The 27399-nt window shown below is 44.5% G+C and overlaps 1 protein-coding gene across 6 annotated transcripts in view; it reads right to left on the bottom strand.

Moving 5' to 3' along the window:
- The window catches only part of PMEPA1 (prostate transmembrane protein, androgen induced 1), a 172353-nt gene that overhangs the window by 79729 nt on the left and 65225 nt on the right, over nucleotides 1-27399 (bottom strand). For 2 of the 6 annotated variants that reach the window (XM_069951448.1, XM_069951446.1), the window contains exon 2: nucleotides 15851-15955. In XM_069951448.1, coding sequence (XP_069807549.1) covers nucleotides 15851-15872 — 22 coding nt within the window. In that variant the 5' untranslated portion in view covers nucleotides 15873-15955. Of the gene's footprint in view, nucleotides 1-13709; nucleotides 13837-15846; nucleotides 15956-16342; nucleotides 16438-17142; nucleotides 17165-27399 lie in introns of those variants that run through there. The other 4 variants (XM_069951453.1, XM_069951447.1, XM_069951449.1 and 1 more) reach the window with 4 other exon arrangements.

The raw sequence follows: 27399 nt of genomic DNA, 5'->3' as shown, positions 1-27399 counted from the left end.
GAGAGATATAGATAGATAGGAGATAGATAGGAGATAGATAGATAGATAGATAGATAGATAGATAGATAGGAGATAGATAGATAGGAGATAGATAGATAGATAGATAGATAGATAGATAGATAGATAGATAGATAGATAGGAGATAGATAGGAGATAGATAGAAAGGAGATAGATAGGAGATAGATAGATAGATAGATAGATAGGAGATAGATAGATAGATAGATAGATAGATAGGAGATAGATAGGAGATAGATAGGAGATAGATAGATAGATAGGAGATAGATAGATAGATAGAGAGATAGGAAATAGATAGGTAGATAGATAGATAGGAGATAGAGAGATAGGAAATAGAGCAGGGGCCAGGCTTATGTTGGAGCAGGGGTCAGGCTTATGTTGGAGCAGGGGTCAGGCTTATGTTGGAGCAGGGGCCAGGCTTATGTTGGAGCAGGGGCCAGGCTTATGTTGGAGCAGGGGTCAGGCTTATGTTGGAGCAGGGGCCAGGCTTATGTTGGAGCAGGGGCCAGGCTTATGTTGGAGCAGGGGCCAGGCTTATGTTGGAGCAGGGGCCAGGCTTATGTTGGAACAGGGGCCAGGCTTATGTTGGAGCAGGGGTCAGGCTTATGTTGGAGCAGGGGCCAGGCTTATGTTGGAGCAGGGGCCAGGCTTATGTTGGAGCAGGGGTCAGGCTTATGTTGGAGCAGGGGCCAGGCTTATGTTGGAGCAGGGGCCAGGCTTATGTTGGAGCAGGGGCCAGGCTTATGTTGGAGCAGGGGTCAGGCTTATGTTGGAGCAGGGGCCAGGCTTATGTTGGAGCAGGGGCCAGGCTTATGGTGGAGCAGGGGCCAGGCTTATGTTGGAGCAGGGGTCAGGCTTATGTTGGAGCAGGGGCCAGGCTTATGTTGGAGCAGGGGCCAGGCTTATGTTGGAGCAGGGGCCAGGCTTATGTTGGAGCAGGGGCCAGGCTTATGTTGGAGCAGGGGCCAGGCTTATGTTGGAGCACCCTCACACTCTGGACCAAGAGGAGGACAAGAGTTTCCTACAAAGGCCGATACACGGGAACAGAAAGCGTGAGGAGCGCGGCACCTGGAGTAACACAATGACAGGATATTACCAGCTACGGGAGGGCTCAGGCCAGCTGCACCGACGGCCAAGGCTTTCCTCCTCCGGTTTCCTCTTATACAGGCCGATTATCTATGAAACTGCCTGAATGTGTGAGAAATAGAGAAATTAGAGTGTGAGCTCTTGGGGACAGAGACTGATGATATGATTACAGCACTCTGGAATATGTAGGTGCTACAGAACCAATAGAATAGTATCAGGATTTTTATCGGGAAATCTATACTCGGACGCCAATTTAGCGGACCTATATAGCGGACCGCCCTATATAACTGAATATTAAAATAGTTTGCTAAACATGGGTGGGCTGAAGTCAGGTGGCACCTCCAATGGGTCACACTGGCAGTGCCACTTTCTATACCAGAGAGAGGCTTTCTGCGTTTTGCTGGCAGAAGATGGCAGCTGTCTCCTGATGTGTCCGTCTCTCCAATCAGTTAGCTCCCTAAGGCCTATATCCAGTTGTGCAGTAGTCTATTTAGGGATTCCTCAGTCAGAGTCAGTAGAGACAGAGTGAAAGAAACAGAACCTGAGAGACTTTCCAGGGCCTGGCCTGGGGGCCAGGACCCAACTGTGGGTTCTATGTAGATTTCTGCTACTGTTCATCTGCTAGCCATGCTGGGCTAGTGAAACCTGCAGTAAGGCTACTATAAACAGGGACCAAAGACATGCTGAGGGGCTATCTTCTCTCCTTCTCAAGTGCCCTGATAACTTAGACATACAAGCTATACGAGCCAAACAAGAAAGCAGGTTTGAAAGAGCTACTAAAGCCAAGTAACTCTGCTGAACTCGCTAGGTCCTAAAGGAGTACCCCAACGGCTAGCTTACTTGTGTTCCTGGATTTGTGTCACTCTATGCCCTTGACCAGCAATAGGCGGATGTAGTTTAAGAACTAGCAGACACAGTCAGAGGTTAGTTGGGAGGAAGATCAAAAGATGAAACCTGCCTGGGATAAACATAAATCTATATCCTAAAAATGTTTTTGCCAACAATCCTCTATGTTTCTATATTTTATAGCTGTGGATACAGGTGTTTTAATTATATAGCCACTGACACAATGTGCTTAGAACCCCTCCAGCTGAGTAACCAGTCTCTATAGGGGGGCAGGACCCCCTCTTCTGTGTATATACAGTGTATGGAGACATCATAGCAGCTAGTCTCCTGCTTCTGAGGGTGTACTATAGAGATATAGGGGAACAGGACCCCCTCTTCTGTGTACACAGTGTATGGAGACATCATAGCAGCTAGTCTCCTGCTTCTGAGGGTGTACTATAGAGATATAGGGGAGCAGGACCCCCTCTTCTGTATATATACAGTGTATGGAGACATAGCAGCTAGTCTCCTGCTTCTGAGGGTGTACTATAGAGATATAGGGGAGCAGGACCCCCTCTTCTGTATATATACGGTGTATGGAGACATAGCAGCTAGTCTCCTGCTTCTGAGGGTGTACTATAGAGATATAGGGGAGCAGGACCCCCTCTTCTGTATATATACAGTGTATGGAGACATAGCAGCTAGTCTCCTGCTTCTGAGGGTGTACTATAGAGATATAGGGGAGCAGGACCCCCTCTTCTGTATATACAGTGTATGGAGACATAGCAGCTAGTCTTCTGCTTCTGAGGGTGTACTATAGAGATATAGGGGAGCAGGACCCCCTATGCTGTGTATATACTGTGTATGGAGACATAGCAGCTAGTCTCCTGTTTCTGAGGGTGTACTATAGAGATATAGGGGGGCAGGACCCCCTCTTCTGTATATACAGTGTATGGAGACATAGCAGCTAGTCTTCTGCTTCTGAGGGTGTACTATAAAGATATAGGGGGGCAGGACCCCCTCTTCTGTATATATATATATATATATATATATATATATATATATATATATATATACACACAGTGTATGGAGACATAGCAGCTAGTCTTCTGCTTCTGAGGGTGTACTATAGAGATATAGGGGGGCAGGACCCCCTCTTCTGTGTATATACAGTGTATGGAGACATCATAGCAGCTAGTCTCCTGCTTCTGAGGGTGTACTATAGAGATATAGGGGAGCAGGACCCCCTCTTCTGTATATACAGTGTATGGAGACATAGCAGCTAGTCTCCTGCTTCTGAGGGTGTACTATAGAGATATAGGGGAGCAGGACCCCCTCTTCTGTATATACAGTGTATGGAGACATAGCAGCTAGTCTCCTGCTTCTGAGGGTGTACTATAGAGATATAGGGGAGCAGGACCCCCTCTTCTGTATATACAGTGTATGGAGACATAGCAGCTAGTCTCCTGCTTCTGAGGGTGTACTATAGAGATATAGGGTAGCAGGACCCCCTCTTCTGTGTATATACAGTGTATGGAGACATCATAGCAGCTAGTCTCCTGCTTCTGAGGGTGTACTATAGAGATATAGGGGAGCAGGACCCCCTCTTCTGTGTATATAGTGTATGGAGACATAGCAGCTAGCCTCCTGCTTCTGAGGGTGTACTATAGAGATATAGGGGAGCAGGACCCCCTCTTCTGTGTATATACAGTGTATGGAGACATAGCAGCTAGTCTCCTGCTTCTGAGGGTGTACTATAGAGATATAGGGGAGCAGGACCCCCTCTTCTGTGTATATACAGTGTATGGAGACACCATAGCAGCTAGTCTTCTGCTTCTGAGGGTGTACTATAGAGATATAGGGGGGCAGGACCCCCTCTTCTGTGTATATACAGTGTATGGAGACATCATAGCAGCTAGTCTCCTGCTTCTGAGGGTGTACTATAGAGATATAGGGGAGCAGGACCCCCTCTTCTGTATATACAGTGTATGGAGACATAGCAGCTAGTCTCCTGCTTCTGAGGGTGTACTATAGAGATATAGGGGAGCAGGACCCCCTCTTCTGTATATACAGTGTATGGAGACATAGCAGCTAGTCTCCTGCTTCTGAGGGTGTACTATAGAGATATAGGGGAGCAGGACCCCCTCTTCTGTATATACAGTGTATGGAGACATAGCAGCTAGTCTCCTGCTTCTGAGGGTGTACTATAGAGATATAGGGTAGCAGGACCCCCTCTTCTGTGTATATACAGTGTATGGAGACATCATAGCAGCTAGTCTCCTGCTTCTGAGGGTGTACTATAGAGATATAGGGGAGCAGGACCCCCTCTTCTGTGTATATAGTGTATGGAGACATAGCAGCTAGCCTCCTGCTTCTGAGGGTGTACTATAGAGATATAGGGGAGCAGGACCCCCTCTTCTGTGTATATACAGTGTATGGAGACATAGCAGCTAGTCTCCTGCTTCTGAGGGTGTACTATAGAGATATAGGGGAGCAGGACCCCCTCTTCTGTGTATACACTGTATGGAGACACCATAGCAGCTAGTTTTCTTGAAATTAAAATAAATAAAGCCTTCAGAGGGGAAAACCGGTAAAAATCCATATTACAAATTATATAATGGTCATAAATAGTGCATGTAGTGTCCGACAATCCTACTTGTTGCTGCTGGATGTGTTGGATGGCACAGTGTAAACCTTTTATTCAGTGTCTCAGCGCAATGTGTTTTATTTACTGACAGCAAGTGTATACTGAAGGGTTACGTTTGTACTGTTATGGGGGATGTGTAGATGTATATGGGGGGATGTGTAGATGTATATGGGGGATGTGTAGGTGTATATGGGGGGATGTGTAGATGTATATGGGGGATGTGTAGATGTATATGGGGGATGTGTAGATGTATATGGGGGATGTGTAGATGTATATGGGGGGGGGGTGTAGATGTATATGGGGGATGTGTAGATGTATATGGGGGATGTGTAGATGTATATGGGGGATGTGTAGGTGTATATGGGGGGATGTGTAGGTGTATATGGGGGATGTGTAGATGTATATGGGGGATGTGTAGGTGTATATGGGGGATGTGTAGGTGTATATGGGGGATGTGTAGATGTATATGGGGGGATGTGTAGATGTATATGGGGGATGTGTAGGTGTATATGGGGGATGTGTAGATGTATATGGGGGGATGTGTAGGTGTATATGGGGGGATGTGTAGATGTATATGGGGGATGTGTAGGTGTATATGGGGGATGTGTAGATGTATATGGGGGATGTGTAGATGTATATGGGGGATGTGTAGATGTATATGGGGGGGATGTGTAGGTGTATATGGGGGATGTGTAGATGTATATGGGGGATGTGTAGATGTATATGGGGGGGATGTGTAGGTGTATATGGGGGATGTGTAGATGTATATGGGGAGGATGTGTAGATGTATATGGGGGATGTGTAGGTGTATATGGGGGGGATGTGTAGATGTATATGGGGGGATGTGTAGATGTATATGGGGGGATGTGTAGATGTATATGGGGGATGTGTAGATGTATATGGGGGGATGTGTAGATGTATATGGAGGATGTGTAGGTGTATATGGGGGGATGTGTAGATGTATATGGGGGATGTGTAGATGTATATGGGGGGATGTGTAGATGTATATGGGGGGATGTGTAGATGTATATGGGGGATGTGTAGATGTATATGGGGGATGTGTAGATGTATATGGGGGATGTGTAGATGTATATGGGGGGGGGTGTAGATGTATATGGGGGATGTGTAGATGTATATGGGGGGGGTGTAGATGTATATGGGGGGATGTGTACATGTATATGGGGGATGTGTAGGTGTATATGGGGGATGTGTAGATGTATATGGGGGGATGTGTAGATGTATATGGGGGGATGTGTACATGTATATGGGGGATGTGTAGGTGTATATGGGGGGATGTGTAGATGTATATGGGGGGATGTGTAGGTGTATATGGGGGAGATGTGTAGGTGTATATGGGGGGATGTGTAGATGTATATGGGGGATGTGTAGGTGTATATGGGGGGATGTGTAGATGTATATGGGGGATGTGTAGATGTATATGGGGGATGTGTAGATGTATATGGGGGATGTGTAGATGTATATGGGGGGGGGGGGGTGTAGATGTATATGGGGGATGTGTAGATGTATATGGGGGATGTGTAGATGTATATGGGGGATGTGTAGATGTATATGGGGGGATGTGTAGATGTATATGGGGGATGTGTAGATGTATATGGGGGGATGTGTAGATGTATATGGGGGATGTGTAGATGTATATGGGGGGATGTGTAGATGTATATGGGGGGGGTGTAGATGTATATGGGGGGATGTGTACATGTATATGGGGGATGTGTAGGTGTATATGGGGGATGTGTAGATGTATATGGGGGGATGTGTAGATGTATATGGGGGGATGTGTACATGTATATGGGGGATGTGTAGGTGTATATGGGGGGATGTGTAGATGTATATGGGGGGATGTGTAGGTGTATATGGGGGAGATGTGTAGGTGTATATGGGGGGATGTGTAGATGTATATGGGGGGGATGTGTAGATGTATATGGGGGGGATGTGTAGATGTATATGGGGGGGATGTGTAGATGTATATGGGGGGATGTGTAGATGTATATGGGGGATGTGTAGATGTATATGGGGGGATGTGTAGATGACACTGTTATGGGGGATGTGTAGATGACACTGTTATGGGGGGCACCGTGGATGCCATTGTTAGATACTTTTCCCCCACCATACAGAAGCCGTAGCGGTGAGGAGGATATTATACATTGTGTTATTAATGTATTATGACGCCGGGTCGAGGAATTGTTGTTAATATCAATTTAATGACGCTGAGAAGATGAAAAATGGCCGTGCGCTGTGAGCGGAGACGCATTAGAAAGGTGTTAATAGGCGGCTAAGTGTCTCCATAGTAGTTTGTGTCATTTGGAGACGCTTGTAATTGGTGCTCTTAACTCTTCACCCGTCATCAGCACGAGCGAGGGGGGTGTATCACACCTCAGGCTTTTAGATACAGTATCACACATCATCTGCTTACATACAGCAGCTCAATCGATAGTATCACACAAGATAGGATTAGTTACAGCAGCTGATCAGATACGATAAGGTAGATACAGGAGCTCAGCAGACAATATCACACATACAGGGGCCTAACTACCACTGTAGCAGCCATAGCAGCTGCTATGGGGCCCACTGCATCAGGGGGCCCCACGCGACCTGCTCCTACAATACACTGGTCCCCCTAAGCTCTTATCATTATCAGCACCAGGTGTCTAAGCGGGCCTCCCGGGATCTACAAATGTCTCTTTTACTGAAAACACTCCAGTTATGGTACACTTGACGGCTTAGAGGTCAGTTGGGAAGGGGGGGCCCAATCCAAAGTTTGCTATGAGGCCCAGCCATTTCAAGTTACGCCTCTGCACACATAGCATTAGATACACAGCCTAGCAGGTAGTATCACACATGACAGGATTAGATACACAGCCTAGCAGGTAGTATCACACATGACAGCCTTAGATACTCAGCCTAGCAGGTAGTATCACACATGATAGCATTAGATACACAACCTAGCAGGTAGTATCAAACATGACAGCCTTAGATACACAGCCTAGCAGGTAGTATCACACATGATAGCATTAGATACACAGCCTAGCAGGTAGTATCACACATGACAGGATTAGATACACAGCCTAGCAGGTAGTATCACACATGATAGCATTAGATACACAACCTAGCAGGTAGTATCACACATGACAGCCTTAGATACACAGCCTAGCAGGCAGTATCACACATGATAGCATTAGATACACAGCCTAACAGGTAGTATCACACATGACAGGATTAGATACACAGCCTAGCAGGTAGTATCACACATGACAGGATTAGATAGTCAGCCTAGAAGGCAGTATCACACATGACAGGATTAGATACACAGCCTAGCAGGTAGTATCACACATGACAGGATTAGATACACAGCCTAGCAGGCAGTATCACACATAACAGGATTAGATACACAGCCTAGCAGGTAGTATCACACATGACAGGATTAGATACACAGCCTAGCAGGCAGTATCACACATAACAGGATTAGATACACAGCCTAGCAGGTAGTATCACACATGACAGGATTAGATACACAGCCTAGCAGGTAGTATCACACATGACAGGATTAAATACACAGCCTAGCAGGCAGTATCACACATGACAGGATTAGATAGTCAGCCTAGCAGGCAGTATCACACATGACAGGATTAGATACACAGCCTAGCAGGTAGTATCACACATGACAGGATTAGATACACAGCCTAGCAGGTGGCATCACACATGACAGGACTAGATACACAGCCTAAAAGGCAGTATCACACATGACAGGATTAGATACACAGCCTAGCAGGCAGTATCACACATAACAGGATTAGATACACAGCCTAGCAGGCAGTATCACACATAACAGGATTAGATACACAGCCTAGCAGGTAGTATCACACATGACAGGATTAGATACACAGCCTAGCAGGCAGTATCACACATGACAGGATTAGATACACAGCCTAGCAGGCAGTATCACACATAACAGGATTAGATACACAGTCTAGCAGGTAGTATCACACATGACAGGATTAGATACACAGCCTAGCAGGTAGAATCACACATGACAGGATTAGATACACAGCCTAGCAGGTAGTATCACACATGACAGGATTAGATACACAGCCTAGCAGGCAGTATCACACGTGACAGGATTAGATACATTTGAGGAGACTATCACAGTAATGGTCCCTCCGCTTCTCCCCTTCTAATCTAATGAGACATGGCGTTCGCCTTCGTCTGGAATGAGGGTATTAATATTCAGCGCAGGAGAACTCCCATTCTCCGCACATCGGGCTGATTGCAGTCTCTTCCCTGTAAATTAGAGGTGAGCGCCAGGAAATAACTGAATAGAAATCCTGGGATCTGACTGGAGACAAGCGGCCAATATTACCGAGCGATCGCTTGTTTATTCGGTGCTATTAACCTGATGTAATGGGGGGGGGAGGGGGGGGGGGGATTTCCATCATGAAGAATGAACTCCAGCCTAGGACATGGGTCGTGTATGCTCCTTGTGGGCGGGGCCAAGACTACCATAGATACACTATAGCATTACTCAGACTAGACAGAAGAAATTTCACTTGTAAACTAAAGTGTGAAAGGCGCTATAAATGACATATAGAACACTCCGGAGGTTAGCGTGCCTATAAAGGGGTAGTTCACCAAAACTTTTTTTCTTTCAAATCAACTGGTGGCAGAGATTTGTAATGTGTTTCTATTAAAAAAAAAATCTCCAGTGTTCCAGTACTTATCAGCTGCTGTATGTCCTGCAGGAAGTGGTGTATTCTGTCCAGTCTGACACAGCGCTCTCTGCTGCCACCTCTGTCCATGCCAGGAACTGTCCAGAGCAGCAGTAAGGGTAGTATTATACGGAACGATAATCGGCCCTATCCGGACGATTATCGCTCTGTGTAATAAACACAACAATCAGCCGATGACAACGATCTTCGGATGATTGTTGATATATCATATAAGTTCAAATCTCGGCACTCACCATTTTCATGCTTCCAGAAATCTTTTATTATAGAAAATTCATCATGTTTTTTTACAGCGGTAAAAAACAGGACGTTTCGAAACGTCCTGTTTTTTACCGCTGTAAAAAAAACCTGATGAATTTTCTATAATAAAAGATTTCTGGAAGCATGAAAATGGTGAGTGCCGAGATTTGAACTTTTATGATGCTATAGGAATTCTTTCCTACTACGAGCACCACCCCTGACACAGACGTGCCACCCAAAAAGAATTTCTTGGATTGTTGATATATGTCTGGACCGCCCATCGCTACGTGTATTAGCCGTGTGCAAAGTGCATACATTACCTATCCATGTTGCAGGGCTCCTCCTGCGCCCTGCTTCTTACCGGGTCCCGCGCGCTCCAGCTTCAGAGCAGCCTGTCTTATCTGACAGGGCGCTTAGCCAATCACAGGCTGGGACCGCGGCCAGTGATTGGCTGAGCGGCCTGTTAGCTGAGAGGCCGCTCTGAAGCTGCAGCGCGCGGGACCCGGTAAGAAGCAGGGCGCAGGAGGAGCCCTGCAACATGGATAGGTAATGTATGCAGTTTAAGCAAGGGCTGCAAGTACATCGGTAACAGTAATAGGCCCAGTAAACGAGTGCTGATCTAGCAGATCGGCCCGTGTAATGCTACCCTAAACCCCCATAGAGAACCTCTCCAGCTCTGGACAGTTCCTCACATGGACTGAGGTGGCAGCAGAGAGCACTGTGTCAGACTGGAGAGAATACACCACTTCCTGCAGGACATACAGCAGCTGATAAGTACTGTTAGACTTGAGATCTTTTAATACAAGTAAATTACAAATATCTGGTACTTTCTGCCACCAGTTGATTTGAAAGATTTTTTTTTTTTTTGTGAATTACCCCTTTAAATCTCCTTCATACCAATGCGCTCTCTACAGTGAGCCGGATGAATTAGTAACCAAAATGCTTTGAACAAGGAAAAAAAAGAAAGATTTTAATTAGATAAATACATTAAAAAAAGATTTTGTGAGTCTTGTTGCCGCTAGCAACTATAATAATCATTAAAATTTAGCATCGGGGTAAAGGAGGGACGAGCCGTCTGAGGCCGATCCAACGTCTCCTCTAATGTTATCATTTATTGACTAGACTCGGGGAAACGGAACGGTACGGCGCCGCCGCCATCGCCACCGCACGCGGGAACAGACTGATTAATCCTCGCAATTAGGTTTAACACTTAATGATAACGAGTGTAAGAAGTTACCGGATCCGGCAGCTGCGGCACAAAAACATCAACTCCCATTGAGATCCGGGATCACTAATCAACTTCTAAACATTTCGCAAAAAAATATAATTTAGAAAAATAAAATTCCTACATGGCCATTAGGGGAAGGCTGTTCTCTAAGCCCAGGAACTGACTCAGTGATTAAAAGCCTTAAAAGTTTACTTTATTACACTGAGGAATGTAAAGAGTCACTCTGAAAGAAGACTGGATTCACCCATCTTCAGTATAGAGAGAAACTTCAGGCAGTGACATCACAGCAGACCTGATAGTGACATCACAGTAGCTATAGTAACTGCAGGCAGTGACATCCCCACAGCTGTAATAACTGCAGGCAGTGACATCACCACAGCTGTAATAACTGCAGGCAGTGACATCACCACAGCTGTAATAACTGCAGGCAGTGACATCACCACAGCTATAATAACTGCAGACAGTGACATCACAGCAGGTACAATAGCTGCAGGCAATGACATCACAGCAGACCTAATAGTGACATCACAGCTGTTATAACTGCAGGCAGTGACATCACAGCAGCTATAGTAACTGCAGACAGTGACACCACCACAGCTGTAATAACTGCAGGCAGTGACATCACCACAGCTGTAATAACTGCAGGCAGTGACATCACAACAGCTGTAATGACTGCAGACAGTGACATCACCACAGCTGTAATAACTGCAGACAGTGACAACACCACAGCTGTAATAACTGCAGGCAATGACATCACCACAGCTGTAATAACTGCAGGCAGTGACATCACCACAGCTGTAATAACTGCAGGCAGTGACATCACAACAGCTGTAATGACTGCAGACAGTGACATCACCACAGCTGTAATAACTGCAGACAGTGACATCACCACAGCTGTAATAACTGCAGACAGTGACATCACCACAGCTATAATAACTGCAGGCAGTGACATCACAACAGACCTAATAGTGATATCACAGCAGGTCCAGTAACTGCAGGCAGTGACATCACAGCAGCTGTAATAACTGCAGACAGTGACATCACCACAGCTGTAATAACTGCAGACAGTGACATCACCACAGCTGTAATAACTACAGACAGTGACATCACCACAGCTGTAATAACTGCAGACAGTGACATCACCACAGCTGTAATAACTGCAGACAGTGACATCCCCACAGCTGTAATAACTACAGACAGTGACATCACCACAGCTGTAATAACTGCAGACAGTGACATCACCACAGCTATAATAACTGCAGGCAGTGACATCACAGCAGCTGTAATAACTGCAGACAGTGACACCACCACAGCTGTAATAACTGCAGACAGTGACATCACCACAGCTATAATAACTGCAGACAGTGACATCACCACAGCTGTAATAACTGCAGACAGTGACATCACCACAGCTATAATAACTGCAGACAGTGACATCACCACAGCTGTAATAACTGCAGACAGTAACATCCCCACAGCTGTAATAACTACAGACAGTGACATCACCACAGCTGTAATAACTGCAGAAAGTGACATCACCACAGCTATAATAACTGCAGGCAGTGACATCACCACAGCTATAATAACTGCAGGCAGTGACATCACCACAGCTATAATAACTGCAGACAGTGACATCACTGTTTGTCACGATTACAGTAGAAAGGAAAGCAGAGCTATAACAACATACTTTTGTCCCTTTAGGGGTCTGTCTTCTGACTGCTATTCCTGGCTCCCTTGGTATCGGGGGAGTTGTCGGTGTTATTATTATATGGGGTTTGTGCCAGGGAGTCGCAGTTGGTGGCAGAGTATTTGGTGGTATATCCCTCCTATGATTCACCCATTAGCTCCTCAGTATGTTAAGCTCCTGGCCGTTTCCCACAAGCTCCAGAGCATTCCTAAGAAGCTGCCAAGGAGAGATAAGGATTGCATGCGCCCTCCGATATGTTCCCTGTAACACATCCGCTCCCTCTGCTGGCACAGCACCCTATCAGAAGCCGGCACACATGGCACCAGGCTGGGACTCACTTACAGAAGCAGAAGATAATGGGAACATTTACTTAGGCCTTGAAGGAGACCACTGACTTATACTGAAGCGTCTACAAGAATCGTCCTCCCAGTAGATCGCCCATAATGATACATCACTAGTCACAAACATCAGTCCAATGGCCTTAAAGGGTAGGACTTATTTGTTACTTTTCCAATGCATCAAAAATATTAGGCAACTATGCAATAGTCTCTAAAAAGCTTATATTATTTTGTGTACACAGGTCCCATGCAGACAAATGTATCTCCATGGTTTCAGATTATAAACAAACAGTAGTCAGATCCTGCACCCTTTACTGTCTGTAGGTTTTCAAGAAAAAAAAGGAGCAGGATCCTGATTGCAGGATCTGACTACACAGGGTTTGTTTGTAGTCAGTAACCATGGAGACAAAGGGCTGTTTAGAAGCTCTATACACCAAATAGTAGGAGAATTTTTCAAAAGGTTTGTGGCTATGAAGAAGGGCACAGGTTATGGGTATATAAGCCATACAAAAGGCACCACTATGGTACATTGGTGCCGTTTTGCCCATTTGGGTTGTTCATGCATCTTACCCCACAGTCGCCATCCCCCTCCCAGGTCTTACACAATTCATTTCTGCCATCGCTTCTCGCAGTTCGGCCTATACTCAGTTGTGAAAACTAATTAGTGACTTTGTCGCTCATCGCCGCTGATCACGCTGAATAGTAACAGCAAAGAACTTACATAAAACCTATTTTCTTATTTTAGTAGAAAAGGTGACAAATTTTAGAAAAAAAAAAAAACCTCATTACTGACTGTGCAAAAAAATGCAAATATCAAAAGTGCTGCAAATCACGTTGGCTTAAAGGGCAACTCCACCTCTATGGGTTCTATGGACAGGGACGTACTTTCCGACCTGTGACTCACCAGCTGCTGCAGACTTACTGCTTGGTAGATATGGGGGTTCCTAAGCTTCACATGGGTACAGGCTGCAGCAGCTGGCTTATGATAGATAAACTTGTAGCATATATTTCCTTAAAGGGGTACTCTGGCGCTGATAAAAAACAAAAAAACAATCAATCATAAACATAACTTTTACATTTACCATCCCTCCATAATCTGTCTCCGCTTGAATTTCCCGCTGTTTGCAGGTCCCTAAACCTCCAGTTGGTGTCTTTATTTTTTCTTCACTTCCTGGTTTGGGCTTTCCTTTGTCTAATTGACTCTGTGTTAGATGGCTTACAGCTTGCTCAACCAATCAGAGAAGGGAGGTTGGCCTAACAGGGCTTAGACCCGCCTCCCTCTTGATGATGTCATTGTCACAAAATGGCTGCCACAGAGCAGCCTGGGGTCAACAGTCATTAGGTTAGAATGATAGGGAAGATAGGGAAGGGGGGCAGATAGGTGATTGAAGCATATTACAAAGTTATATAACTTTATAATGTGTTTCAATTACTGGGAAAAAGCTTTTCGCTGGAGTACCCCTTTAACTTCTCTGCAAATCCCAACTGAAGTTTGTAGACAGATTGTTGTAGCCTCTTTAAAGGGGTACTCCAGCAAAAATATTTTTCTTTCAAATCAACTGATATCAGAAAGTTATATAGATTTGTAATTTACTCCTATTAAAAATCTCCCAAAATCTTCCCATATTTATTAGCTGCTGAATGTACTGCAGGCTGACACTGCTCTCTGCTGACATCTCTGGCCAAGAAAGGAACTCTGTCTTGGTTTTCTATGAATGAATTGAAAACCTCTCCTCCTCTGGACAGTTCCTGTCTCGGCCAGAGGTGGCAGCAGAGAGCACCGCCTCAGACTGAAAATAAAACATTTCCTGCATGACATTCAGCAGCTAATAAGTATGGGAAGATTTGAGATTTTTTAATAGAAGTAAATTACAAATCTATATAACATTCTGACACCAGTTGATTTGACAGAAAAAGATTTTTGCTGGACAACCCCTTTAAATTACAAGACCCGGACAGAAGCCTTTCAGGTCCTGGAATGCAGCAAGGTTCTTGTATATACACTTCGTTTGCTGACTAACTTGGTTCTCCTGACCACAAGATGGTGTTTTGGGGTCAGACAAACTAGGAAGGGTTTTTTGGAATCCAAGTACTGGGACACTGCCGCACTGGTTCCAGTAACTGCTGCCAGTGACATCACCGCAGGTCCGAATTACTGCAACCAGTGACTTCACAACAACTCAACTGCAGTCAGTGACATCACAAAAACTTAACTGTAGTTACATCACATCAGGTGAAATAACTTCAGGAAGTGACATCACTGAAACTCCAATAACGTCTCTCAATGACATCACAGCACCTTCAACCAGTGACATCACAGCAACTTAAAGTGAATGTACCATCAGGTACATCATTGTGCTCTTTCACCTTAATGGATTGGTGCCAGTGCGGTGATGCCGGTGGCATGTTCCTTTATTTGAATTGCCTCCTGATTCATGCACTCTGCTCCGGTCTTTTTGGGAGAACCTTCCCGACCCACAAGAGGGCAGGCCCAGCGCTGAGCACGAGAACCAGGAGGCAATTCAAAAAAAGGACTGTGCCACCGACATCTCCGCGATGGTCCATTAAGATTTTCTAAAAAAACACAGTGATGCACCCGTACATTCAATTACATATGTAACTGCAAATAGTGACATCACAGCAGCTCTAATAACCAAAGGTAGTGACATCACTGAAACTCCAATAACTCTCTTCAGTGACATCACAGCAGCTCCAATAACTGCAACCAGCAACATCACAACAACGTAAATATCTGCAAATAGTGACATCACTGAAGCTCTAATAACCAACGGCTGTGACATCACTGAAGCTACAATTACTGAAGCCAGTGACATTACAGCAGCTCTAATAACTAAAGCCTGTGACATCACTGAAGCTCTAATAACTGCATCTAGTGACATCACTGAGGCTCCAATAACTGAAGCCAGTGACATCACATCCGCATGACCAGCTGAACCTCAGAAAATTGAGTTATATCTTAAGATGGCGCTGTCAAATACAATGTATGGCTCTATATGAAATACAAAAAGTAAAACACCTACTCACCGCTGTAGAGAAAAATCCTCATGGGCGGGGCTTCATAGTAGAAGAGTTGTAGTGGCTAGAATCCCCGCCTTTGAAGAACATCAGCCGCTTCTGAGGACACACTCCCTAAGGAAACAACAACACTGTTAAAACAGAATTTGTTTAAAAGAAGTCTTTAATATTCGAACACTTTATGATGAGCGAGTATGGGGTCCTGCCCCCCACCCCCTCGTGCAGTATGTTACCCCACATGGCTATGGTCTACAGTGGAGCCTCACTGCAGCTCGAGCAGGTGATGGATCGGCCACCCTGCTGTAAGGGTTAATGCCGTCTGCCGGGTCGAGATGTGCCAGTCTGGGCTTGCCTGTCTGCTGTTCGCCCCAGCTGCTGCCTCTTTAGTTTTCTGAAGCTCTGAGGGGGGTTCTGTCGCCCTGAAGGACATCTCGCCCTGTCAGCTCAACATGACTCCCAATAATGTTCCAGCACGAGAAACATCTAATTGCCAGCACTTACAAAGCGGCTGACCCGAAGCGCTGGCCCTGGCTTTGTGCGACTGTTACGGGGACAGCCGCCGGCCTCTGTTCCATAATGGACCGCCACTCTATATGCTGGCAGAGCGCGGAGCGCTGTGTAATGGGAGAATATTGTTCTATAGACTACAAAGAGAAACGGAGAGACGCGTCCCAGACATCCACCACCTCTTCACAGTCTAGCCCTAGTATCCAGCGCAAATTAGAACCAAATGATATGTGTATCCAGGAAAGCTGGGTGACAACCAACATGGCGGACGATTCAGCGCCTGTCACCTAGCTCTGCTAACACCCTGATGAGCAAATCTGCCTCGATAGGGAGAAAAACAGAGGTGGGTGTGACATTCAGGAGTCTAAGAAAGCTGGGTGGACGTTATGGCGCTGTCCTATAGCAGGTTCTCAATGTTACCCATAGCAACCAATCACAGCTCAGCTTTCTTTTCTCATATTGCTCCGGTAAGATGAAAGCTGGGCTGTGATTGGTTACCATGGGCAAAAAGGAGAATCTTACTATAAGAGTGCCATAATGGTGCGTTTACACAGACAGATTTATCTGACAGATCTTTGAAGCCCAAACCAGGAACAGACTATAAACAGGGATCAGGTCATAAAGGAAATCTATCCTCTATCCTCTTTTCAAATCCTTTCCTGGCTTTGGCTTCCAAAATCTGTCAGATAAATCTGTCTGTGTAAACGCATCCTAAGTCTCCCCCAATATTTCCTAAAATATCTGTACCATGTGACTTGAGATCATTTGGATTGGGACCGGGATGGCTCGCTTACCATTACTAGGCCTCCTTCATGAAGACGAGCCCTGTTGCCCATAGCAACCAATCACATCTCAGCTTTCATATATTTTATTACTCAGGTAAAATGAAAGCTGAGCTGTGATTGGTGGCTATGGGCAACATCTTACTATGAGACAGCGCCATAAATCTGTGAACGTGATTGAACATTGCTAAGTTTCAACCATTTTTTCATAGCCTCTAGTCACATCCAGAGCTGCTTTCAAAATCCTGTTTAATACCTGTAGGCAAAGAGCAGCATCTTCAGAAGAAACCTTATCTCAGCTCATAGCCACATGTCTGACAATGCCTCTATCTAAGGCAGAACTATGAACGCAGCTCTGGATAGAACTATAGTATAACATATGTGACTCTGGATCAGTGATTCAACAGAAAATTGTGGATTTGAACAGTGAACTGTGGATATAAGTAGATCTGTGAGCACACTTAGATGTCACTGCGCCCCCGCTGGTCTGGAGGTGTCATTTCAGTACAGCGGGATTATTTTCGCACTCAATAGATGTTCTGTCTGTAAACTCTGAGACGTTTGTACCTACGCGGGGAAGATGGAGACGCGGTGAATTCAGAGCTTGCATTGTCTGCGCTCGGAGGTGTCGTGATTGACGCTTTCACAAGATACTTTGGATCGCTTCCCAACTCTAAAATATAGATTTTTCCCTGCTGGGTAAAATGGTGGGACCCCCGCTGCTGCCTGTACCCACAGATTGCGTGCCAATGGCGCGACCGCACACAATATACCCAACAGGCAGAACTTCTATGGGAAGTTTTCTTTTGAAAGTTTTCTGATAAACAGACATTATATCACATCTTCTATCTCTCTCTCTCTCTCTCTATCTCACTCTTGCGCTGAAGTTTTGGAGGGAAGGTAGCGGCCTCTTGTGGCTGCCTCCAGCCAGAAGGGTGATTGACAGCGTTGGGAGTGAATGGCTCCTGGCCCTGTCAAACACAGTATGAACACAGCATACCAAGGTACCACTGTGTGTGTCTATATATATATATATATATATATATATATATATATATATATATATATATATTGTATAGCGTAGACTGAAGAGCTTGCACTCAGTATCCTGCTTGTCTCGTCTCCCTGTGCTGAGTGGGTGTATGTAACGCTGCACTCCCGCCACTTACCATACTACCTAATAATCTGGGACAGCTGGCTATTCGGCCGCCCATGTTGTAGAACATCTCTGCTTGTTTACCCAGCAAGCACGTATGGCAGGATAGACTGTCCGGCTTGGCCAGACCCCTGCTGGGTGAATCTGAGGGCATGGAGCGCTCTACATAGTGTGAACGTCTGGCCTCGGAATCCCCTCGCAGCGTACCAGGGCTATTTTCATTGCGCTGATGACGTGCCACGGCGCGGCTGCACTTTTGGGTAATACTAGATCGTACAACTTAAAGGGAAAGTATCACCAGAGCGGGACTCTTCATCCTTCCTTTCTATGCACTCCAGCTTCTCCTCTTACTACCTGCTCCCCCCCAGGTGCTTATTGTTAGGGACCCATATTACAAACAGGAGAACCCCTTTAAGAAAGCTTGAATTGGCCGCCTCCAACCTTTTGGGCAGCGTGGACCCATGATGAAGGTGGAGGTTGGATTGGATTCTATTATAACCCTTAATCGGGATGGCTTCCATGTATAGTCACATGACTACAAAACTTGGAAACTTTTTATATGTTTCAGTAGATTTTTTCCCAGCATATTAAATATTGGGAATCACCAGAAGTAATTATGCCGAGTCCTCGTAGTTTATAGCTGAGGGGGACGTGTGCAGCGATATCATTACCGGTCACCTGACTAATTATTATAATGGATTGTCTCACTAGAATCAGCAGGGCGTCACCATGGGGGGGCGCCGCTTCAACTAGGTTTACTGGAAAAAAACAAAACACATACAGCAGCTGGGGATGATATTGAAAGCCGCAAATACTGATCATGACCAGCGAGCAGGAGGAAGATGGCTGCCCAGTTATTACAGTGTTCATAACCTCTGGGTCAGAATAAGATGACAACGTGAGAGAAGAGTGAACTTACAGGCAGCCATCAGAGCTCGAGATCACGTGAACTCCAACTTACTGTAAGTTGCTGCAGTGTCATCTGTTTCATCCCAGCTCTGCTGCATCCATATATTTCCATATGTGACCTCTGATCAGCCATCATCATGACATTCAGACTGCAACTGCATCCTCCCCCATTAAATCTTTTATCAATCCCAACTCCTTGACCGGAGACTGATCACCCTGCCAACCCCTAACCACAAACTGCTCCCTTGCCAACCGCTGATCCCAGACTGATCACCCTGCCAACCCCCTGACCACAAACTGCTCCCCTGCCAACCCCTGATCCCAGACTGGTCACACTGCCAACTCCCTGACCCCAGACTGTTCACCCTGCCAACTCCCTGACCCCAGACTGGTCACCCTGACCCCACCTCTTGACCCCAGACTGCTCACCTTGCCCCTGACCACAGACTGGTCACCTGCTCCTCCCCCACCCGTCTGGCCTCTGCTCACCTCCTCTTCCTCTGTAGTGCTCTGCAGACTCTGTAGGACCTGTGTGATGTCATAGTCACATGTTTAAAGTCACTGCAGGGACATTGCTGTGTGTCTCCACCATTGTACCCATACCATGTCTGCTTCACAGTAGACTGGATACAATTGTAACAAATCTCAGCTGTGACAAGTATTCTGTACAAGCCCCTGACCTCTGAATGTGGCTGACAGCAAGCAGAGGTTCTATGAGACTGGAGCGGCCCTGTACCCATCAGGCCTTGCTGGAGGTTGTAGTGCCACACGTGGGCCCGCTGTACTGAACATACAGATACAGACAGTGATACAGACAGCACTTATCTTCTTAATAATCCCCCCTCCCCTTGTCGGATCTTCTTTGCGGCGGCGCTCCCACTATTCCCTTCCATCTTGTTACTTTGTACAGATTGATTTCATTAATCACATGTGCCATTTACTTTGTCAATGTTTAATTGCTCTAATCGGCTAATTAAATGCTCGGCTGCAATCATAAAGCATTTCCACAATTATCTTCTGCAGTCGCTTTACTTCCACAAGCAACGCCGTTCTGCCGCTACCAGGAGGCCCACAAGCCGCACAGGTTCATCCAATGCAATGTGCCGGGGCCCATTTACTACACTGATCCACCATGCTTTATACTGCAGGATACAGCTATGACCCCAGTCTACTGGAGGGGTCACCAGTCTGAGCTCCACCCCTCCTGTCTCATCATAGGCCTAGGCTACTTCCAGGGCAGAATCTCTAACAGCGCTCCCACTTACTATGTGCCTTTATAATACCAGTGTCTTCATCTACATCGTTTGCTCCACTTAAACGGGAATTACAGCTAATTATTTTCCCCTTTAAATCAACTGGTGTCAGGAAGTTATAAAGATTTGTAATTCAATTCAGGAACTGTCCAGAGCAGAAGTTTTCTATGTGGATTTGCTACGGCTCTGGACAGTTCCTGACATGGACAGAGGTGGCAGCAGAGAACACTGTGTCTGACTGGAAAGAATTCATAACTTCCTGCAGGACATACAGCAGCTGATAAGTACTGGAAGACTGGACATTTTTAAGTAGACGTAAATTACAAATCTGTAAAACCTTCTGACACCAGTCGATTGTAAAGAAATACATTTTCAATGGAGTACCCCTTTAAGGCACCAGGGCAATTGCAACTACAGCACTATATAGATACTGTATGTCCTTGGTCACTTCCCTACACTTTAGGGAATTGTAGTTTTGCAACACCTGGAGGGCCGAAGGTTCCCCCCCCCCCCCCTGCTTAACACTGCAGTTTGCTTGTTCCTATAAGTAGGGGAGTAAACACACAATTCATGCCTGCAGCACTGACATAATCAGAGGTGGGTGAGGAGGAGGAGTCAGGTTATTCAGGGGAGGGTCTTATTTAGTCAGATAAGTCACTGTATGGAAAAGTAATTTCTATTAAGGTACGGACAGAAGATACTAAACCATCAGGTACAAACACACGATTATTAATTAGTGCAGCTCATAGACTGAAGGGAGGAGCCTCAGAATAAGGGAGGAGCCTGTATTTATATGTTTATTTTAAATGGTTACTGTGATTTCATAACACCTTCCTTCCCCCATGTAATCTTCACCTTCCCTCATGTGATCACCTGTGGGATTCCTAACACAATTTCAAAATCACCTCATTTACCAAAATCTGCAGTTCACTTCCTGTTCTGAGGGAAATTCTGTCTCTAGTAGGAGCTAGGTCAAGACAGAACACAGGAAGTGGGCGGGGTTTAGATAGAGAAGATCTAGAACACCGAAAATGGGGCACTGCTTACCTATGGGGAGGAGAGAGAAAGAGGATGTAAGACTGTCTGCCTCCTCCAGAGGATCCACGCTGGGAAGGAAAGGTAAATCAAAGCTTCCCTTCCATCTCGGACCACCCATAGCATTCTGGGATGTTGTCCCTTGTGTAAACACCAACGTCCCTACACAGTGCTGCCTCCTAAATGTAATCCCCCCTCCCCTTTTAGGATCATTACCACCAATGCTTAGTGTAAGCAGGGGTGGACATAGGGGTGGAGTCAAGCTATTCAGGGGTGGGTCCTACTTCTGGGGGGGATAAATCTTCTGTTTCCCATTGAAGTGGATGCTAGATTAATGTTTACAGAGCAGAAAGGTCAGATCACTATTTTTATGCCCTCCTGTCAATTATATCGCTGCCAGAAACAGGTTTAGTTGCCCTTGTCCTTCCTTGCCGGTCGCAGGCAGCAGGCAGGAAGGCGCTTGCTTCACAGTTTCCCTACCCTGCGGTCTTCTTGTCTCTTTGCCAATGGAAACCTTGTCCTGATTTGTGCAGAACCAAATGACCTAAATAGACGGCGGTGCAACAAAAATGCGGTGGAGAGCGCTTCCCCGTAGCCGACCACAGGTCCGCCGTCCGCCATCTGCATGCTGGGCAAATCAATAAGGGGAGAGGTGAGCGGGGGAAGCCGTCCTCCAGGAGCTTTATTTACCCAGGCGGCTTTTGTGTCTCCCGGCTCCTGTGAATGGGAACGCGTGCAGCTGCAGCTCAGAAAGGGAGAAAAAAACTTTTCCAGACTTTGGCGGCAGCGGCGGCGCTCAACGTGAGACAATGAAAGGTTGACTTCCTTTTGATCTGATAGGTCACTCCATCATCCCACACGCGTTTCGCTTTTTTTTTTTCCCCTCCTATTTCCTCTCGTCCTGACCTTTCCATTTTGGATGACACCGTAAGATTTCCAAACCGGTTCCCTGTGACAGCGGCTGAATAGTAATCAGGTTAACACGGACGCTTTGTGCTGGTGTCGCCTTTGTTAATGCCCGCGGGCGGCACCTGATGTACTTAGCCTGGGTGCAATCACTTCATTGATATCCGTGTGCGCCTAAGCTGAGAGGAGGCAGCGGAGAGCGAGGGGATTAGACGGGACGAAGGGGATACGGGAAAACAAAAACCACTCCGACAGCACGCGGCAGCTGCCAGCCATAAACGTGCAATGTTATATAGCTACAGTCCCTACTGAGTCCCGCTAGTCTTCTTCTTGTGTCAGTCTTCACTGCAAATTTGCATTCTGTTCATGAACCAGGAAGCTCAGGATGAACTATGCAATCAGTGCAAAGAGTATAATGACATTGCTGACATCATACCGGCAGCAGGTGGTGGGGTCATCCAAGGTGAGGAGGGGGCTTTTGATTTTTGCTATGGGGCAACCCCCCTCCCCTCCCCCTTTAGAATGATCATACTGCTATATCTGCAGTTTGCTTCAGCAGCCATTTAGTTTTATAGCAGTGGCAGTAAAGACTGACACAGGCAAAGCCATAGGAGAGACTGATGAAGGGCAATGGAATCCTTCATTGGAATACCATACCACTCAGGGTCTGAGAAAAGCTGGGTGGGAGCTCTAATGGCCGCCATAAGTAGGAGACCCAGATATTTACAACTATGAACATTCCAAACCACACCCTGACTCCGCCCCTTTATGGAAACCCCGCCTCCTTGTGGTCCCATTTACAGAAAAATCAACTATTAGAAGAAAAAAAAAAAATGGCCACTGTGCCTTTAAATTAATTTGCAAACCACAAATAAATTTCACCTCTCAGCACGGAACAGAATCCAGACGACATTCATAAAAACAAAAAAAAAACGTAAAACAACAGAAAAGACGAAACCTTGCTTGTGTCTTTAAGTCTCGCACCTCCGCTGTAATTTCTCATTTTCCTTCTGCGTCAAAATCAAATGGCGCGGTGACGAGACAGACGGGGGATGGGGGGGGGGGGCCACATTATTTATTTAAACATAGAGAGCGTGTTTTGTTATTTGGGAATAATTTGACTGAAATCAGAAGATTCAAAATTATTTTCATTATTTTATGATTTTTTTTTTTATTATATTTGTGACTTTTTTTTAGCTGCAGTGTTAGTTTACAGGAGGAGAGGTGGCAGAATTTTTTAAATTTTTTTTTTTTGAGAAAAGACGATATCTATCTTTGAGAAGTTGTAAACTATTACCTTGGGTCCATCATCACCTTATCTGTTATCCGATTTGGACAAAAGACACAGCGCGTCCCCTCAGAAGCCAACACTGCAGCAAAACCCTTGAAACAGAAGTGCTAATCAGTAAGGCACAAGGCTGAATACTCCTGCAGCGTTAGGCTGGCATAGAAAATTTGCTGTCTGTCTACAGCTATGAGGTAACGTCTGGATTTTCTGCCAAGCTGCCACAGACACTCCCTGGAACAACATTTCTTCAGAAAAGAAAAAAAAAATAGCAAAAAAAAAAAAAAGACGATAAATAAATAAATAAGAAAAAAGTTCGTCAAGAAATGATCTTCTAGACGCTTCTTTTCCGCTCCCCCCCCCCCCTCCTGTGGACAATGCCCTCCCCGGCTCCCGTCAGTTTGTAAGTAAAAGCTGTGTGCAATGCAGTAGATCCGGCGCACAGGTTCACATTTTGGGTTATTTAGTTGTCTCTTAAAATACAAAAAAAAAAATAAAAAAAATCATCTGCAAAAAAAAAAAAATCTGGCATTCAGTGCGACCGCTGGAGGAAAATCACCTCTGTGCAAAAGAGAAAAAGAATAAAAAAAAAAAAAAAAAAAAAGAGGCTTTTGCTTTCAGTCGTCTAATTTTAGGCATAAAACTCAAGCGGCTGCAAATTATCTGCTCAGAAGTCGGATTCTGTAGGACGAGAGGAGGAAAGAGGAGAAGGATGGCGGGGCAGGGGACTGCAGTGCTGGATGGATAGGAGATACAGGCGTGCAACGTATAGCGCCATATACCATGGACAACATTATACCATGGACAACATTATATATAGCGCCATATACCATGGACAACATTATATATAGCGCCATATACCATGGACAACATAATATATAGCGCCATATACCATGGACAATATTATATAGCGTCATATACCATGGACAATGTAATATATAGCACCATATACCATGGACAATATTATATATAGCGCCATATACCATGGACAATGTAATATATAGCACCATATACCATGGACAATATTATATAGCGTCATATACCATGGACAATATAATATATAGCGCCATATACCATGGACAATATTATATAGCGTCATATACCATGGACAATATAATATATAGCGCCATATACCATGGACAATATAATATATAGCATCATATACCATGGACAACATAATATATAGCGCCATATACCATGGACAACATAATATATAGCGCCATATACCATAGACAATATAATATATAGCACCATATACCATGGACAACATTATATATGGCACCATATACCATGGACAACATTATATATAGCGTCATATACCATGGACAATATAATATATAGCGCCATATACCATGGACAACATTATATATAGCACCATATACCATGGACAACATTATATATAGCGCCATATACCATGGACAATGTAATATATAGCACCATATACCATGGACAATATTATATAGCGTCATATACCATGGACAATATAATATATAGCGCCATATACCACGGACAATATAATATATAGCACCATATACCATGGACAATGTAATATATAGCGTCATATACCATAGACAATACAATATATAGCGCCATATACCATGGACAACATTATATATAGCACCATATACCATGGACAATATAATATATAGCGTCATATACCATAGACAATACAATATATAGCGCCATATACCATGGACAACATTATATATAGCACCATATACTATGGACAATATAATATAGCGTCATATACCATGGACAATATAATATATAGCGCCATATACCATAGACAACATTATATATAGCGCCATATACCATGGACAATATAATATATAGCGTCATATACCATGGACAATATAATATATAGCACCATATACCATAGACAATATTATATATAGCACCATATACCATGGACAATATAATATATAGCATCATATACCATGGACAACATTATATATAGCATCATATACCATTGACATTATATATAGCGCCATATACCATGGACAACATTATATATAGCGTCATATACCATGGACAACATTATATATAGCGTCATATACCACGGACAATATAATATATAGCATCATATACCATGGACAATATAATATATAGCGCCATATACCACGGACAATATAATATATAGCATCATATACCATGGACAATATAATATAGCGTCATATACCACGGACAATATAATATATAGCGTCATATACCATGGACAATATAATATATAGCGCCATATACCATAGACAATATTATATATAGCACCATATACCATGGACAATATAATATATAGCGCCATATACCATAGACAATATTATATATAGCACCATATACCATGGACAATGTAATATATAGCATCATATACCATGGACATTATATATAGCGTCATATACCATGGACAATATAATATATAGCATCATATACCATGGACAATATAATATAGCGTCATATACCATGGACAATATGATATATATATATAGTGTCATATACCATGGACAATATAATAGATAGCACCATATACCTAAGGTTAATACAACATATAGCACCATATGTTTAGAACAATATATAGCACCACATACCAAGCACATTATACAAAATAGCACCATGCTGTAATGGTAATACAAGATTTAGCACAATACAACATATAGCACCAGGCTCTAAGGATAATACAACATATAGCACCAGGCTATAAGGATAATACAACATATAGCACCAGGCTATAAGGATAATACAACATATAGCACCATACTATAAGGATAATACAACATATAGCACCAGGCTATAAGGATAATACAACATATAGCACCATACTATAAGGATAATACAACATATAGCACCATACTATAAGGATAATACAACATATAGCACCATACTATAAGGATAATACAACATATAGCACCATACTATAAGGATAATACAACATATAGCACCATACTATAAGGATAATATAACATATAGCACCATGCTATAAGGATAATACAACATATAGCACCAGGCTATAAGGATAATACAACATATAGCACCAGGCTATAAGGATAATACAACATATAGCACCAGGCTATAAGGATAATACAACATATAGCACCAGGCTATAAGGATAATACAACATATAGCACCAGGCTATAAGGATAATACAACATATAGCACCAGGCTATAAGGATAATACAACATATAGCACCAGGCTCTAAGGATAATACAACATATAGCACCAGGCTATAAGGATAAGGCCCCGTTCCCACTGAGCAAAGCTAGCGGAATTCCGCGACGGAATTGGCCGCCGCGGAATGCCGTTAGCCTCCCGCTCATAATGGGACTCTATGGGAGGCGCGCGCTGCTGCTCTGTCCGCGCTGAAGAATGAACATGTTCATTCTTCAGCGCGGACAGGGCAGGAGCGCGCGCCTCCCATAGAGTCCCATTATGAGCGGGAGGCTAACGGCATTCCGCGGCGGACAATTCCGTCGCGGAATTCCGCTAGCTTTGCTCAGTGGGAACGGGGCCTTATACAACATATAGCACCATACTATAAGGATAATACAACATATAGCACCATGCTATAAGGATAATACAACATATAGCACCATGCTATAAGGATAATACAACATATAGCACCAGGCTATAAGGATAATACAACATATAGCACCATGCTATAAGAACATTATAACATATAGCACCATGCTATAAGGATAATATAACATATAGCACCATGCTATAAGGATAATACAAC

Source organism: Dendropsophus ebraccatus, chromosome 14 (assembly GCF_027789765.1).
Source record: "Dendropsophus ebraccatus isolate aDenEbr1 chromosome 14, aDenEbr1.pat, whole genome shotgun sequence".
NCBI classification, from domain to species: Eukaryota; Metazoa; Chordata; class Amphibia; order Anura; family Hylidae; genus Dendropsophus; species Dendropsophus ebraccatus.
Note: the sequence above shows the minus strand (reverse complement) of the source record. Positions and strands in the feature narration are given on the sequence as shown.